Raw genomic sequence first — 17,363 nt, 5'->3', positions numbered from 1 at the left:
TAAACGGTTGAAGTCTTTTCAGTTAGTTCCTGTCAATGTAAGTTATTCTAGGCAAAATCCCATTTAACCACTAGGCGTGATCAAAGTTCAAGTTATTGTGGAACCTTCAGTCACTTGGTGCAGGTGGGTACGATAATGATCAAGTCGGGTAGCCGATTATCGGTGGGATTTAACTATGATGTTTATTTTAGCCCGTTTGTTGCCGAAAAGCATATGTGGGCATGAAATATAATTGCTAGATTGTTGAAAGTATATCTGTATACTTCATTTACACATACCTATGATGTTTGATATTGTCGGGGAGATCGGTCTCCATTCCGATGTACATTTGTTGGGCTTTTCAGATACACGGCTTAAGGATTCGCCGCTAACAAATTCCGTAATGGGCGAACTAAACCCCGAATGCACAATATTATCAATTTTTGAAAAATTTCCCCTTCCTTCTATTGCAATCTCAAATTTGGCGGTTCGGGGGAACAAAAAATACCCAAATGATCGCTCACACTCTAATACGAAGATAAAAAACCTTGGAAGGTATTTTTGACAGGCCTCCGAGTCCTTTCCGAACGCCTAGAATAATGGTAGTCCCTCCTATGGATGCGGGGAGGGGCCCGTCCCCCACGCCAAGATGGCAGGCTATATCAAAGGCTATACTAAAGTATATCCTGAGCCAATGGCTTCTTATCGCAATGGGAGTTGCCTGTGTTCTGGCTTACTTTTTCCCTGAAGTCGCGAAGCATGGTGGAATCATCCGATCCCAATACAGTGTGCTGTACGGTGTTATTGCGATAATCTTTCTCATATCTGGACTCAGCATCGATCGCCAAAAGCTCTTATCGCAGCTTATGAACTGGAAACTACACCTTCAAGTGCAGATTATCTCCTTTTTGTTCATTCCGTCAATTATATTGGCCGTCGTTTATGCCATATTGGCTGGCGATCCTACTGAGAAGATCGAACGATCGGTGTTGGCGGGGTATATATTTCTCGCTTGTATACCGACAACTATTGCTTCGAATGTAGTCATGACTCGAAACGCGGGTGGCGATGATGCAGCTGCTCTAGTCGAGGTTTTGATTGCGAATGTGCTTGCGCCATTCTTTACTGCCGCTTGGACTGTTACTCTGATTCCTAACCGGCCTGAATTTGAGTTATGGAAGCATGGAGGTGGTGACATGAGTAGCATGTACAGGAATGTTTTTCAGCAGCTGGGTCTCAGTGTCTTGTTACCCCTATTCGTGGGACAAATCGTGCGATTTACATGGCCGGACCAGGTCGCTTGGTTTATTCAGAAGACAAAGCTACCAAAGCTGGCCTCAGCTTGTATGATTCTACTGATTTGGTAAGTAAACTTTGACATAAAAGGAAGCCTGGGTGTTGTGTCTGACTGGTTTTTAGGACTACATTTTCTTCGTGTTTTGCGACAGGGTCTCTTCAAACAATGAGTACACCAACTATCGTCTTTGTCGTGCTATTTAACGTTGCCCTGTACGTCTTTCTGACCGGGATCTGCTTCATAATTGCCCGCCCTCCTCGATTCTTTCTTTCAATTCCATGGACGGATGTTACATTTGAGCCCCTAGCCCCTAGAGAAGCCATTGCAGCTTGCTTCTGTGGCCCAGCAAAAAGTACCGCACTTGGTATTCCACTGCTATATGCGATGTGGCAGCCATTAAATAATGACGCCAAAGCACAAACATCTGTTCCAGTCCTACTTTACACCACTGAGCAAATTGCAGTGGCTCAACTCTTCGTCCAAGTATTCTGGAGATGGCATTCCTATGTTGAGAAACGGAACAGACAGGAAAGCGATCAGGGTGATTCTGCTGAGATTGACTTGGAGCAGCATCGGCCAGCAGACAATGCAGTGATTATAGGAGATGACAAGAATAATACATTAGAGACTGGACCACGCCAATAGATATCAAAGAATGCATGAAACACAAAGTCTAACCTCTTGTCACCTATCTGTGAAAATATTTGGATCAAGAAGTACAAAAGCAGAGTTAAATAGCTACAAAGCTAATCAAACACCCAACTCAAGCCTTGCACATTTCTAAATCCGACCCGATAGTAATGTTTTAATACGCTTATAAATCATGGCGAGATTGCACCCGTCACCGGCAGAGCACGAAGTACGAGGCTAGGTATTCCCTAGGCACATGGTAGCACATATTCAAAGTTTAGTAACAGTAGTCATACCTAATTATAGAACTATTCATGCCCAGGTGGCCGCGCCGTTTACTATTTCCCAGAAAGGTTAAATGTACCTATTTCATTCAATTTGTGAATGTTATGACATATCACACCTTCAAGCCCCAAGCTCAACATACTTCTGTCTCTAGTCTCAACTGCTTGTACAATATTTGGGATCAAGCTTCAAGTTGGAAGCATCCGTGGATGGGGTTAAAATTTCCAATCGCCTTGGTGCCAGTGAAACCGTACGGGCAATCCTTCAGACAAGGCGGATTCAAGCAAGAGCTAGCGTGTTAGAGGAGCCCAAGAAATTCCGACCTAACGCTTTCAATTTCCGCGAAGGTCCCGCTCGCAATCTACAGAGGCTCCAGGCTACGTTTGCGTGAATTTGTCAAGATGTATCATGATTCAGTCAACCGAGATTCAAACTGTCGAACCACTATTCTTCACATATATCCGACCGATGGCCCACATCCCGCGCTCGTGTGTATACACAAAACGCACAATATACAGCCTAATCTCTCCCAAATTGCATTGCCGAATTGTTGAAAATAATCAGCCGCAAGAGCATCCACTGCGGAGAGCGAGGTGGACCCGAACAGGGTATGTTAGTGCCGATCACCCCATCTCATAGCGTCGTGCGCAAGTTCAGACAGAGAGGCAGCAGCGCGATTGTCCCCACAGACTAGTCATTGGCCGCCAACACCCCTGAAAATTCTTCTTCGCTAGACCTCCTGGGGCCGAACAGCCACGAGCAAGTGCCGCTATTCCGTCATAATTAGAAAGCCACAGGGTCCGGAATCCAAACACGGGAAAATCCTTCAAAATCTGCTCCTGGCTGCCTGAATTGTCGCATCCTGGTGCTTACAGGCACAGACTCCTAGTAAAACACCGGCTTTAATCCTTCCTGGTGAGTCACATCTGTCTAACGATTGATAAACTTTCATTGGCTTTTGGACGGGCTCCTTAGTATTGAAATAATGCGCTGTTCCACTTACATACATCACGAGTCAAGCCACTCCGGTTCCTGTGAGATTGAGATCTGCTATCCCGTTCGCCAAGAATCCCAGTGGCTTAAGGTGGGGGCTCGGCTTTCCGCCGTATATCTCGCAAGCCTATCTGGTGCCTTGATCGTGGTCTCCAAGGTTGTATTGGCCCCCTGGATTTTGCTCCTTCTCCGTATCAAAAAGCCCGGATGTCACTTTAGGAATGACCTGAATCACCAATCATGTACTCTGATACACTCACAGACCCCTGTGGGTCAACATGTAGGAAAATGAGGTTGACCCTGTCAAAAGCTAAGCTCATTAGCACCGATACATGTAGTCCCTGCAGGATTTAGGGGAAAAAAGGGAACGACGTGGAACATTGTGGAGCGCATTAGATGCTAAAATTGAATGTTTTGTGGATTGTAGCCGACCATATACTCCGTACTCGATCCTGACGTTGATCCTATCTAATAATGGTATAGCTCGCCTCGTTCCCATCACTGTTTGTAGTCGTCCTAAACGGCATATTGGCGGAGCCCAACGGATGCCCGCTCACTGTAACATGCACAATTGGCTACAGCCTTGTAGCCTGTTCCAATGCCTTTTGAGGAAAAAGATGAACAGTTTATCAGGCCATGGAGATCAACAATGGTCATTTTAATAGATAATAATTTTCCTTCTTTATGTCTACTTTGTTCTCTCTCCGTAATCGTCACTCTTTTATACTCGATCACGATCTTTAAGCTTATATATTCGTCATTCACTCTAAATATTCGCCATTCATTCTAACCCCATACAATCTTTACTATTATACACCTTATTTTTAAGCGTACCCACAATGCGAAGTTCCCTCTTCTCTGCTTGCGGAGCGCTGCTCTTCTCCGCTGGCGCCATCGCCTCCGATGCGCCTTGGACTAACTACACTTACAAGACTGGTCCTTGGCAGCCTCCCCAGCTGCTCATCGACAGAACCGATGCTGTCGACCCGGGCTTAATTTTCATCCCCGTTCGTAACAGCAACACCGATGGAACTGCAGTGACCATTTACAACAATGATGGCCAGCTTATCTACCAGGGTCCTGAGGAGATTACCATGGACTTCAAGGTGCAGTCTTTGTACGGCAAGAATGTCATCACTTTCTGGTCTGGTACTCCTCAAATCTCTGGTGGCTTCGGATACGGAACAGTTCACATCCTTGACGACACCTACAATGAGATTTACACAGTCACCCTCCAGGAGGATTTCCAGACTGCCGATGGCAAGTCCTGGGACTCTTACATTGACGTCCACGAGCACATCATCACCGACCGCAACACCCTCATTGTCTCTGCTATCAACGTTACCCAGTATGACCTCAGCTCTGCTGGAGGCCCCAGCGATGGTTGGATTACCGTCAGCCAGTTTTACGAAATCGATATCCCTACCAACAAGGTTGTCTACAAGTGGGATGTTCTGGACCACCAGGAGGCAATCCCCCTGTCTGGTTCCAAATACCCTCCTCCCTCTAACAACGCCCGCGAGACTCCCTGGGATTGTTACCACTTGAACTCCGTTGAGGCCACCAACGATGGCTTCCTGGTGTCTTTGCGCTTCTACTGGTCTGCATTCTACCTGAACCAGGATGGTACCGTTCGCTGGCAGTTCTCTGTAAGACTTCCCGAAAGAAAAAACAAGACAATCGCGAACTATAACTAATTGTTGTCTCGACTAGGGCGCTGGTGACGACGAGGGTGACTTCACCGGTGATGATAACCTTTTCTCCTGGCAACACCATTTCCGTATCTATAACGAAACTGACGAGTCTCTTGTCCTGAGTGTGTTCAACAATGCCAACGGCCAACAGCAGTCTCAGAGTATTACTACTGGCATGGCCTTCGACGTGGACCTGACTAGCATGTCCGCAACCCTGATGCACAACTTGACTGACCCCAATGACCCCCTCAAGACCCAGACTCAGGGCAGCTTCCAGTTCCTGGGTGCCGCATCCACTGCCTCCAACGTGTTCATAGGCTACGGCTCCATCCCCAAGGTCAAGGAATATGATGGTGCTGGCAATGTCGTGCTGTCCGGCCAGTTCGACCCTCTCGGCCATGGCGAGTCTTACCGTGCCTTCAAGTCTGAATGGACTGCCACCCCACTCTGGAGCCCTGTTGCTGTGGCTGAGAAGTCCGACAGCGGCGTTGATGTCTACATGAGCTGGAATGGTGCTACCGAGTATGACAACTGGGCTATTTACTCTGTTCCCACTGCTTCTTCCAACTCCACAACTTTCCTCACCACCATGAAGCGTACTAGCTTCGAGTCCCACGCGACCCTGAGCGATGTGAAGACCGGCTACATTAAGGTTGCTGCTCGCAAGGGGAACTCTGTCTTGCGTTTCTCGGATGTTGTCAGCGTTTGAGTTGACTGTATCTTGGTTGCATAGGGCGCCAGGGGCTTGGGGCTGTCATTGCCGATATGATCGAGAGATTGTCAAGAGTCATGAATACCCCTAATACCTACGATGATTCTGCATTATTATTTATTTTAATTGTAAATTCATTTCGTCATTCGTTTTGATATATTAATAAATATCTTTTATTCCCAAAAATAAATACAAGGCTTTTGCCGATAGGCAAGGTAAATTTAAAGCATTGATCTCTCACGAGTGGTTCCAAAAAAGGAAAGAAACGTCTAATAAAGCACCAACTGACTAGAAAATTAATATCAATGGATACATCATGATACCGCAATCTTCTCAAGCTCACGATCATATAAAAATGTATATGTGTTTGTATATGATTTCTTGTATTGCATACATGTTTGCTTAAGTGCAGGTTTCTCAAAATTCATATCTTTGATCCATGGATGCTCCGAGGTGCTGTGCAAAGTGAAAGACAGATTCCCTTTCAAGATTGAGTAGACTCGGAGTTCAAAAACTTATTTCTCACATAAACTTATAGTATAAATTATGCGTATTTCGAAACAAGAGCCTTCAGTTCTTCATCGCTCAGCTTTCCAACCCCCAACAATTCATTCGACAGGTTCTCAGTGGGGAATAGACTGCCAAAGCCTTCGCCAAAGATGGCCCGCTTAAGGAATCCGTAAACAAAGACAGGAACATTGGGCTCGGGCTTCTGCAGCTCAGCAAATGCCTCCTTCTCCAAGTCAGCCGTGGAGACATTCTTGCCGTTAGAAACCTGTTTACCTGCAAGCTGAAGCAAGTCCTTCTGGCTCAAATCAGCCTCGCGCACAAACACAGTCTTGTTCTTAGTAGCATCCAAGTTCTTCAAGACACCAACGACTGCCTTTCCAATACCAGACAAGGTAGTCACGCTGATCTTGCGATCTCCACCATCGTAAAGGACAGGCTCAGGGCTAGAAAGGTCCACCAATAACTTCACCTTTAAGCCCCAGTCCAGGAATGGGCCGTTGACGATGCCTGTATAACTTGTAGTTGATGAGGAGGCGACAGTTTCATTCAACTGCTTCTGGATGGCAACCTTATCGCCGAAGACGGGCGAAGCGGCGGCATTGGGGTTGGTGGTATCTGAGCCAAATTCGGATGGGATGATGCGCTTCACGTTGGCGGCGACGGCAGCCTTGATGAGGTTGGCGTGAGGCTCCAGGCCGACAGCACCGAGAGCAATTACCAGTGCGTCTTGGTTGGCAAGGGCTTTCTGAATAGACTCGACAGATTGATAGTCGATTTCGGCGACTTTGATCTTGGAATCGAATGAGTTGTTTGAGGATCTGGTCAAGACAGTGACTTCGAAATTGGCAGCATCGAGCGCCTCGAGAATGGCAGGACCAAGGTTACCGGTGGCCTATACATATATTGTTATCAGCAACTAGAAATATCAATTGGTGCTTCAGAGAAGCAGCTTTGGAAAGTCGACATACACCGGCCAATGCAACTTTGAGAGACATAGCGATAGTAGGTTTAATAGAAGGCAGAGATGGGATATTGGAATCTTGTTTTAATAATTGATAAATTCAGCTTGCGGACATTACTCTTAAATATTGCTATCTGGGTATATTCTTTTGGTAGATTTTCTCTCCATTGCGTGCGTATGTACTTAGATGTTTAACCTGACAAATGGAGACTCAAGAGTAAGGTGAATTGGTCAGAGGGCGGAAAGTTCGCGCGCCGAAATAGGGCGGAGTTGCCGCTTTAGGATGGGACTCCGGGCTTAGCTACCAACTCGGGGTCGGTGAATCAGCTTTCTCCCGAAGAATGAACGCAATATTGAGGATTAATTATAAATCCACATTTAGTTCTTTAGGAATGTGTAATATTTCCTCTCATTTCTTATGTGATTGCCCTTGATAATTCCGAAATGAGAGCATTGAGCAAAATCGCCAAGCAAAATCGCCACTACACAGAAAGTGGTACAGAAAGAACAAATCATAAGCTAGGCCACGAAAATACCAAAAAATATGATTAGGTGATATTTAAGCTATAAAGTTAATACCAAAAAAGGAGCTGGATATATGAGGCTCCATCATTTTATTTTTTACATCGTGTTGAATCCGTGAGCAATGCACCAACCAGCAGTCCGCGGACTGTGGTGAGGGGCAGATGCTTAGATTCTTAATCTTGAAGTGGGTCCGAAGCATCTGGTTGCGTGGAAGAATTCCGCGCACCAACAAGAACAAACACATATGGCAAATTCTTCACTCAGTCTAGCTTTGCTAGCTGATCTATCATTAGTGAAGAGTCAGTGGTGAATGCTTTGGACCTGGTTGAGCAAAAGGATGACCTTGTCATGATATGACCCTTGAGTTGTGGGATTCAGACCGGAGTTGGGCCATGTTATGAATGTTGCCGATGCTGGTCCGAATGGTCGCGTGCTGGTTCTTCGGATGGGAAGACTCGGGTTGAGTGCTATCATGACCGCCTATTATTACTGTTGACCACCACGAGTCGTGCTTGATCCTATCACGAGAGATAGGGACAACTGATTGCCGCAATACATAGCTCAGAGGAAAGGTTATTCAAGTCGCAAAAGCACCTGAGACTGCTAGTCTGGACACCCTGACCCACGGTTTCATGACTAGTGGGAGGTAGCTCGTTCAAGTTCAAATGTTGTCTTGATCGAAGATGATGCAGTTCAAATAGAATCAGATATTGAACCTACCGTAGAAGCTGGATTCATCTGAGAAGACCTCGTCCGGGGAGGGGGGGGTATGGAGGTATCTTTAGAAGACATGGCGATTGCGTGATGTGAAATAATAAAGTGAGATAGGGAAGTGGAAGATGGAAATTTGTTGTTGTTGCGCAGAGCCCCATATCGACGTGGGGAAGGATTTCATCTGCGGCTCCACAGGGTATGGCTGCCTGGCCGGTACATTCTAGTTTCAAGTTGAAAACACAAAGTATTTTGTGGTGCACAGAATAAGCCTACGTACACCCAGGTATAGTCTTCGGTAGATATGTTAGCATTTTGGAAGATCCTCTTTTGATAACGGATTGGCATTGTTGAACTGAAGAGTTCTATCTAGGTTATTATACATGCGTGCTCCAGCTCCTCATTCCAGGGCTGTTTTTTACAGAGAACATGAATAGATTGACAGTTTGAATCAAAGCTCAAATTGCGACTCTTCACTTCGGAATGTACCATCTGCGATCAAGGAAGGACTTCAAAAGTCCAGAGAAAGTCTATTGCGCATAATATTGTTCCAGGTCAAGCGCTCCATGGTGCGGTATGTTTTCCTTCATGGATTCCGAGGCAGATAGACTCAAATTGAGCACACCGAAATTCACCACATGTCCATCGTACGTTATCCCATCCCAGTCTGAATTTGGAGGCCTGTCGGCTACATTGACTTGCAAATAACTGGCTGTATGTTCAAACATCGCTGCACGCGGCGACACCTGATACTTGTATTTGCTCTCCAAGTCCTTGCAACCCCGCGAAGGAACTTTGGCTTCCATATCCTGAGTGTAATGTGGATTTCGGCTGTCTCGAGCCACTTCCATGAGCGTTGTATCGGGGTTCACGTCAAGCAGGTCATATATCTCCCGGTAGTCAGCCATAATGCATGCTCGGGCGATGGAAAGCTTCATCTTTGGCTGCCGGTGGAATAGCGCTTTGAGAACAGATCTTTCAGGAATTGATGGGTACCAAATACAGTAAGGCAGGTTTGTCTCAGGGGTATCAGGTGTTATGCGTGATATATCGCCATTCATTATGAATCGAGCGCTAATAGCAGCTTGGATCTGGTAGGATTGGAATCGCTGTTCTGTTTGAATCGAGCACCACTTGGCGAAAATGGTATTGTTATAGATACCCCTTACCAAGCATGTGCCTTCGCTCGAACTAGACGACACCTGGCGCATAAGACGTGCATATCGATCAATATCACCGTAGTAAGCCGCGGTCAAAATGAGAAGGTCTTTGTTGAGAGTCGGTAGATCAGTGGGGAGTGGGCTATAGAGTAATGGAAGAACCTCCTCGTCTTTGATCTCGAAGGGGGGCTTGCCGGGATCGTGGTCCGCGTCACAAAGCCTTAGATCTTCGGTAATATCGAAGCTGTTTTGATTCATAGCCCAATGAATTCCGGGATAATCATTGTAGGTGCCCCATTTGTACGTAAACCGAATGTCAAGGTACTTCTGGACGACAGTATCACCATTGAGGCGCCCTTCAGTGGGAGTAAAAGTCTCTCTCGTATAATCATTCATGGCATTGTACTTGACCCGGCACTCCATAATGGAATCATATATGGCATTGTGTCCGCTCTCCCGCGCCTCTTCAGCAATATGACACTCGGGCAGCAAGCCCAGCTCCTGAAAAAGAGCCGGATAGCCGGCGACTGCGCATGCACGCCCCACCAGGTACTTGAGCTGGGGATAGCGCTGAGCTAGCTCACGGTAAGTTGCCTCTGATGCGGTTTCCGGGTGCCAAATACAGTAAGGAAACTCCTCGGGGCACTTAGGATCCATCTCAGGAATTTGATTGCTCATAATCTCACGGGCGTTCAGGGCGCGCGTAAAACCTGGGAGCAGACCTCGGAGCTCAGTGCCAAAGCCCGGATGGTATCTTATGCCTCGGATCACGCATCTTCTGGTGTTCTCCTGGCCAAGAGCTTTAGGTACTTTTTGTCCATTGAGAGCCTGCACGAGCTCCTGGTCTTTGATTTTGTTTATGCGGAGATTGACGTGAGTGAAAGTCTCCATATTGAGTACTGTCAGTCTTTGTGGGATTTTGAGGTGCCTCTTTTTGGCATACGTAGCCGAAGGGTAGATATGTGCAAGCTCTACGTCCATCACGATGTTACAGGCTAGCGCACAGGAGACTGGACCTGCCGTGTTGCCAAGACCTAAAATTACCGGGCCCCCGACTGCAACCTTGGCGACTTGGCAGGGCCTACATTTGGTGGCTAGCGGGGCTCAAGGTTCCAGCGGCCCCAAGTTAAGCTCCGCTGCACTTACCGTTAACCCCTTGGCCCGCATTTTGCATGATATCCGCACATGTACAGAAGTTTTTTGTTTTTGTTTTTTCTAAAAAAAAAAAAAAAAAAAAAAAAAAAAAAAAAAAAAAAAAAAAAGTGTTGTTCAAACAAAGAAAGAACCAACACATGCTAAGTTTAGTATGAAAATGCTGAGTTTCTACGAGAAAACTCATTATTCATAACAGAATGCAAAATATGGAGTAGTATGGACACAGTTAGGCACAAGCCCGGACAAGTGCTATTTCCATCAGAATATATACTAACATATTAAAAATCGAACAGTGGCCGTATGCTCACTAAATGCAAATAAATCCGAAAAAGACCATGAAAAGCGCTATCGTGCCACCTTTTCTGTATAACATAAAAAACAAGAGCTCTCTGCTGCCAGGACTCGGCCATCGCGATCTACAAGAAAGATCAAGGATCTAGAATGTATTCAACTTTCAAAGGAGTCGATGGAGCGGCCGCTGATGAATTAATTGTTACTGCAAGTCCGAATGCCTAGCATAACCTCTTTCGCAGATTGAAGAACCTGAGAGTGGATGTTCATCTTGCCCCATTTTTTGTCGTTACCCTTTTTTCCAACAAAGCCATCAAATAAGTCTTCCCAATCCTTTTCTGACATGTTGGAATTGGCTTGTCGTGTTGCCTTGACGTTCACGAAGTCCGCTTTTTGACTGTTGGCATCGCTGGTGAGCTGCTTTGACTTTGTTTTGACTGTGTAGCCCTTGTTTTCTAGCCCAGCTTTCAAGTCATCCGCGAATTCGATATTTCGCAGAAAGTGCACGCGCTGAGAAGCCGTTCGCATACTCTTGTAGTTTTCCATGCTCTTTTCCTTCGCGTCATTGATGAAGGCTTCTTTTCGGAACTTTTGGGCGATCTATGAACGATGATTAGCAGATGCGCGAAAGCACAGGACGGTTTACTCACTGTCTTGAAGATTCGAGCTGTGGTTTGCTCGTCATCTGACTCTCCCTCAATAATATGCGTGCCATCGTATTTTCCCTTAAAGCCCTGATCATAGAGCTTCCCGGCCATTTCATCGACGCCCAGGTTGTTCGCAATTCCTCTCGGGGTGACATTTGGTTGCGATTTCTCGATGTACTTCATGAACTGCTCGAAGGTGCATCGCCCCTTACGACTGCAGGCGGGGGCAACAATTTGAGAAAGTCCGCCGTGTATATCGCAATCAATTTGGTAGGCATACCAAAACATCACTCTTTCGTACGCTCCATAGTTCCCGTATGCAGAGACCATACAAGCCATCCACACAGCTAACAGAGCTTGAAGTAGTAGATTCCTCATTATGAGGGAGGTCTCGAGAAATTATTGCAAAAAGTAGGACAGGCGACGCCCAATTGACCGAGAATGGGAAAAGAGAGACAAGTTTACTTCCAAAACCAACGGGCTATCCTCCAATTTTTATCTAACCTACTATGTCTCCTGCATAGCTGAGTGGGGCAATTCCTAGTATTCTCTGTACTCCGTAACTCGCAAAAGGGTTTTTGATTCTTTGCCAATTTCGCCAATTTCGCCAAGCGTATCGGTAAGTAGACCTTGGGTTCCTTTGCACTAGCCAAGCGTGTCGCTTGTCTTCTATGAAAGGCTTCTCTGATCCTTTGGCCCCTCTATGTCTAAGGTTAAATTGAACACCAACCTATAGCCCGTGGGAGATAATGGGTAATTCAATCTTGACTCTTGATCAGGAAAGTTTTATGTTGATCATGTTTTGGTCCTGCGCAGAACAAGACAGGAATTCTGATATGGCGTTTTTAGTGCAGGTCTAGCTTGGGTGTCTGTTGCTGATCATGATTTCAGGGACCATTAATGGGCAATTAGTTGACTCGGATAGAATAAGATAAAAGGGGTCCAAGATTCATTTGCGAGATATACCACCCCGCCTAGGTATAGTACGGAGTACAGACCCAAGCTATAAGTTCTCCCGCCTATACCTGGCTTGGCAATGGGGTGCAGAAGGCTTGGCGAAGACTCTCGGAGATGGCCTTCAAGTTGGCCCCCAAAGCAGCCGCACTGGGAATCAAGTGCGCTACAGCCAATGAAATACATATTCCCGAGTAAGGTTACTTCCTTGGCGTGACCCCCGGGGCCGCCAAGTATTCATGAGTACTCCGCCAAACCTTCTATACTTGCCAGTTTTCCAGCTGGCGGAACTTGCGTGGATGCTGGCCCGCTCCTTTTCCCTTGAAAGAGCGCAACTCAGCGGGTTTCATGAAAGAATTTCAAACCCCTTCGGATAGCCTCCTCACTAGATCAGGTAGTGGCCCCTGCCAAGGAGTCTAATACTCGGGGGTGGTGGACCCTTCTTGTGCCTTCAGCAAGCCATTTGGAGCTCCAGTCCCAATGCTCCATGGCTAAGTGGGACATGCTAGATATTGCCAAGGTTCAGGGCCATGAAGCGATTTCAAATGTCACTTTGGCGATGGTAAAGACCGATACGCTCTATTTTCGTAGTAGAACAGGATGAAATCTAAATATTAATTTCGCCTAATTTTAGTCTCTACTCCTTTCACTCAGGCTGATCGGTAGAATAAATGCGTTGTTTATATGGCTAGAAGATCCCCTATACTCCATCATCTGCGTTCATTTTTTTGAACATCATTTATTTAAGATCTACAAGATCAAATTCCTCAAAAATGAGGGCTTTTTTGCCTACATTGCTTTGGGTGACAACCCTTAGCTCACTTGCCAACTCTGAATTTCTCTCAGCCCTCCAGGCCTGCCCCCAGGAGTGCGGCGATGCAGTGGGCGATTCATCCAAATGGACGCATTACAGCCGCGTTAGCAGACTTGCTGTATGTGACGAGACAATGCTTCTCGATTTTGCAATTCATAACCCTCTACGCAACTCTGAGACGCCGAACAAACTGCTCGCCTGTACGCTGAAAGATGGCGGAAATGTTCACAGCGACAAGTCATTCTCTTCATGCGATTCCGGAAACGAGATTGAATCATTTGAGGCCTCCTCTGATTTAGTTCAATCTGGCGAAAACGACTTCACGGACTCTGATATGGTTATCAACACTGTGAGGACACTGCATTATCAGCTTCAAGAAAAGTCTGGATGCAGAGCTGCAGTCAACTTTGCTTCCCGGGACGAAATAGTTGTTGGTCTTTACGCCGGCAATCAGCTCGAGAGGCAAAGTGTTGCCGAAAACTTCCTCCCGAAGATTATTGAATATTTGCAAGAGCACTCTATGCCAGATCGTCTTGCACTTCAGCATTGTGCGAAAGATTCTGCTCATACCGTGGGTGTGGTTATCGACACTGCTGGAGATTATGCTGGTGTGCAGGAAGTGGTCAGGGATTGGAGCCAAGCAACATGCCCTTCTGACTGGAACAGCAAAAAAGAAGGATGGGCTACTGTCAGTCTGAAGGCCAGCCAAGAACATCCTGAAAATGCCACCCGATCCTCAAAGCTCGCCACGAGAGATACCTGTGACTACCGCACCATCAGTTCCGGTGACACCTGTGTCAGCTTGGCCAAGGACTGTGGAATCAGCGCAGACGACTTCCTCAAGTTCAACCCCGAGAACGACTTTTGCACCTCTATTACTCCGGGAGAAGCTTTTTGTTGCTCTGCGGGTAATAAGCCCAATCTCCGCCGCAAGCGAGACGATGATGACACCTGCAAAACATACACAACCGTCACAGATGACAACTGCTACGATATCGCCAAGGCCAACGATATCACGCAAAAAGACATCGAGTCATGGAACAAGAACACATGGGGTTGGACCGGTTGTGGTTCTCTTGGAATAAAGCAAATCATGTGTATCAGCAAGGGCGACCCCCCACTACCCGCAGAGCTTCCAAATGCCGTCTGTGGTCCCCAGAAGCTGGGCACCAAGAAGCCTACAGACGGAACAAAGCTTGCAGACTTGAACCCATGCCCAATCAAAGCCTGTTGCAATATTTGGGGTCAATGCGGTACCACCGACGACTTTTGCACCGTCTCTGAATCTGAAACCGGTGCGCCAGGAACTTCTGCCAACGGAACGGATGGGTGTATCTCCAACTGTGGCACTGATATCAGTGATGGAAACACCCCTCTAGACGAGATCAAGACGATTATGTACTACGAAGCCTGGAACTATGATCGCCCCTGTCTCAACATGGAGATCAACGATATGGTGAAATATAAGGGAAATTTCACCCACGTCCACTTTGCCTTCGCCGGTATAACCGATGACTTGGAGGTCAATGTCAGCTCTGTCCAGTCAGTTTTCAATGACTTCAAAACAATTAAGGACTTCAAGCGCATCATATCCTTTGGTGGATGGTCTTTCTCCACTGAGATCGATACATATCCAATTTTCCGTCAGGGTGTGACTGACGCTCAACGGCAAAAGTTCGCTGATAACGTGGTCAAATTTGTCAAGGATAATGACCTCGATGGTGTCGACTTTGACTGGGAGTATCCCGGCGCTCCAGATATCCCTGACCTTCCTCCTGGCAGCAAAGAAGACGGCGCGAACTACGTCAAGTTCCTGAAGATGGTCAAGAAACAGATGCCAGATGACAAGTCCTTGTCTGTCGCCATGCCTGCTTCATACTGGTATCTTCGGGGCTTCGATCCTCTTACTGACTTTGCCGATGTCGTGGACTACGTCATTTTCATGACTTATGATCTTCATGGTCAATGGGACTACGACAACCCGTCTGCCGTTTCTGGTTGCCCGAAGGGTGATTGTCTTCGGAGTCATGTCAACTTCACGGAGGTATTGGACGCCATGACCATGATCCAGAAAGGAGGTATGCCCGCCGAGAAAGTTATCGTTGGCCATTCCAGCTACGGTCGCTCATTCAAGATGGCTGAGAAGGGCTGTACGGGACCCATGTGTCGCTATACAGGCCCCAAGTCCGGTGCCTTGCCTGGTCGTTGCACACAGACAGCTGGATACCTTGCCACTGCTGAGATCAACGAGATCAGAGCCAACAATCCAAGCCATAAGAGCTGGTTTGATAAAGCGTCCTACTCCGACTTCTTGGTGTACAATGACACTGAGTGGGTTGGATACATGAGTGAAGACAGAAAGGCAGAGCGCGAGCTACTCATGATTGCCGCTGGATGGGGCGGAATCGTTGACTGGGCCATTGATCTAGTGGACATGTACACCCACCCAAGTGACGAGGAGATCGAAGTGAAGCTTTGCACTGATAACTTTGATACATTGGAAGATCTAGCCGGGGCTGGCAATGACGTTCCCGAATATTGCATTGACATTTATGCACTGCAAATTATGAACAGTGACTTCAAGACCGCGATGTCCACATACAATGACTTGCTTGATGATGGATACGATAGCAAGTTCGACACTTACGAGGATTATATCAACAGCACCATGTACGATGAGCTCAGGGAATACATGGTTAACCACGCCGAGGACCGTTTTCACTGCGTTCCATCCCCCTGCCCAGACAACCTTGAGCCAAGTACGAATGGCGGCCAGACATACAAATTTGTGCTTGATGACAAGGAAGGGTTTTTCAAGGACATTTTCGACGAATATGGCATTGACGAGTCATGGATCAAGTTCGGCGAATTATACGCCGGTGTCAGCTCTGGAGGTTGTCGCCCTACGCCGGATGATCCGAAAGCCTGCACTATGTATCATAGTGGCTTCCCTATTCGAGACAACGAGCATATGAAGATTCCAAATCCCAAAGAGACCATCTCAGGCGCTTACAAGAACCTTACGGATTTTGGTGACCAACTCGACGATTCCGCAGCTGATGCAGCATGGTTCATGTACGCCGATGATGTCGACGACGCAGTGGTCGCAGCAGAGCTTCCTCTCTTCCTAGCTGAATCCGCTGTTAAGCAAATGCAAAAGGTTGTCGATGCTGCAGATGACATTGATGCGGCGGAGAAGAAATCTTTCATCGTCAATTTCGCAGCATCTCTCCTGATGTTGGTACCGGCCGTTGGAGAGAGCATAGGTGCTCTGGGGCTGGCTACCATTGGAAGGGTCGTCACTCTTGCTGGCGATGTTGGCAACGCTGCTTTTGGTGTATACGGTGTTGTTGAAGACCCTCAAAGCGCAATCTTTGGCGTTTTCGGTGCTCTCATTGGAGTAAGGGGTGAGCGTGGATTTTCTGACGCTGCTGAATCGAGACGTGGAATGTCAGAAAAAGAAAAATCGGCCTTGGGCAAGTATTTTCAGGAACGCACGGATCAAGTTGATGCCGTGAAGAAACGGACTTGCCCCGCATAGAATCAATCATGCGCTTCATTATTCGACCGGATGGAGCTTTTGTTTATTTTCACTCATTGTATTTAACAATTTTTCATATCTATTTTAAAACTTCAAAATACATATCTTTCAATTCAAATTCAAGATTTAGTCTCAAGTATCCATTCCCCTTTCATGACTACGACCCAAAGGCTGTACCATGAAAAGCATGCCAGGAAGAGCTGCTAAGTTAAATTGAGTCTTTGAGAATGATCACTTTAGAATGGTTTGATGAGTCTAAGTAGACGTAAGCCCAGGAAATAGTCACCAAAGAATTTCACGGCTCGTCATAACATATAGATATCAACTTAGGCTTATTTCGCGCCCAAGATCTTGACCACCCTGTTAGCCTAGTAAGCAGCCATTCTTTCTTTGAGGTAGGGGAGAAGGGGGCTGTAGAAGAAGCATCGTAAATCGTACCTTGTGATGCTGTCCCCAGTATATCAGGTTGCCAGTTGTCTCTATCCACGACCTAGGCAGAGGAGC

General features: G+C 46.8%; 7 protein-coding genes across 7 annotated transcripts; 4 read left to right on the top strand and 3 right to left on the bottom strand.

Annotated features, from left to right (window-relative positions):
• Window positions 1-578: 578 nt before the first annotated feature.
• N7478_013044 (uncharacterized protein) lies at window positions 579-1,921 on the top strand (the record flags this gene model as incomplete). Its single annotated transcript, XM_056929254.1, has 2 exons — window positions 579-1,342; window positions 1,399-1,921. The coding sequence occupies 2 exons, from the start codon at window positions 579-581 to the stop codon at window positions 1,919-1,921; spliced, it is 1,287 nt and encodes a 428-aa protein (XP_056772616.1).
• A 178-nt stretch (window positions 1,922-2,099) lies between these two features.
• N7478_013043 (uncharacterized protein) lies at window positions 2,100-2,582 on the top strand (the record flags this gene model as incomplete). Its single annotated transcript, XM_056929253.1, has 2 exons — window positions 2,100-2,135; window positions 2,346-2,582. The coding sequence occupies 2 exons, from the start codon at window positions 2,100-2,102 to the stop codon at window positions 2,580-2,582; spliced, it is 273 nt and encodes a 90-aa protein (XP_056772615.1).
• Window positions 2,583-4,023: 1,441 nt separating this feature from the next.
• On the top strand, window positions 4,024-5,587 carry N7478_013042 (arylsulfotransferase family protein; the record flags this gene model as incomplete). The annotated part of the gene is made up of 2 exons (XM_056929252.1): window positions 4,024-4,833; window positions 4,898-5,587. The coding sequence occupies 2 exons, from the start codon at window positions 4,024-4,026 to the stop codon at window positions 5,585-5,587; spliced, it is 1,500 nt and encodes a 499-aa protein (XP_056772614.1).
• A 547-nt stretch (window positions 5,588-6,134) lies between these two features.
• N7478_013041 (aromatic alcohol reductase) lies at window positions 6,135-7,095 on the bottom strand (the record flags this gene model as incomplete). Its single annotated transcript, XM_056929251.1, has 2 exons — window positions 6,135-6,992; window positions 7,069-7,095. 2 exons carry the CDS (start codon window positions 7,093-7,095, stop codon window positions 6,135-6,137), a joined length of 885 nt encoding a protein of 294 aa, XP_056772613.1.
• Window positions 7,096-8,827: 1,732 nt separating this feature from the next.
• Window positions 8,828-10,348, bottom strand: N7478_013040 (uncharacterized protein; the record flags this gene model as incomplete). The annotated part of the gene is made up of 1 exon (XM_056929250.1): window positions 8,828-10,348. One exon carries the CDS (start codon window positions 10,346-10,348, stop codon window positions 8,828-8,830), a length of 1,521 nt encoding a protein of 506 aa, XP_056772612.1.
• Window positions 10,349-11,098: 750 nt separating this feature from the next.
• Window positions 11,099-11,928, bottom strand: N7478_013039 (uncharacterized protein; the record flags this gene model as incomplete). Its single annotated transcript, XM_056929249.1, has 2 exons — window positions 11,099-11,503; window positions 11,554-11,928. The coding sequence occupies 2 exons, from the start codon at window positions 11,926-11,928 to the stop codon at window positions 11,099-11,101; spliced, it is 780 nt and encodes a 259-aa protein (XP_056772611.1).
• A 1,349-nt stretch (window positions 11,929-13,277) lies between these two features.
• Window positions 13,278-16,859, top strand: N7478_013038 (Glycoside hydrolase superfamily; the record flags this gene model as incomplete). Its single annotated transcript, XM_056929248.1, has 1 exon — window positions 13,278-16,859. One exon carries the CDS (start codon window positions 13,278-13,280, stop codon window positions 16,857-16,859), a length of 3,582 nt encoding a protein of 1,193 aa, XP_056772610.1.
• Window positions 16,860-17,363: the final 504 nt, after the last annotated feature.

This window comes from Penicillium angulare, assembly GCF_028827245.1.
Source record: "Penicillium angulare strain IBT 27051 chromosome Unknown utg000012l_segment0_segment0, whole genome shotgun sequence".
NCBI lineage: Eukaryota > Fungi > Ascomycota > Eurotiomycetes > Eurotiales > Aspergillaceae > Penicillium > Penicillium angulare.
This window is presented reverse-complemented; position numbering and strand designations above follow the sequence as displayed.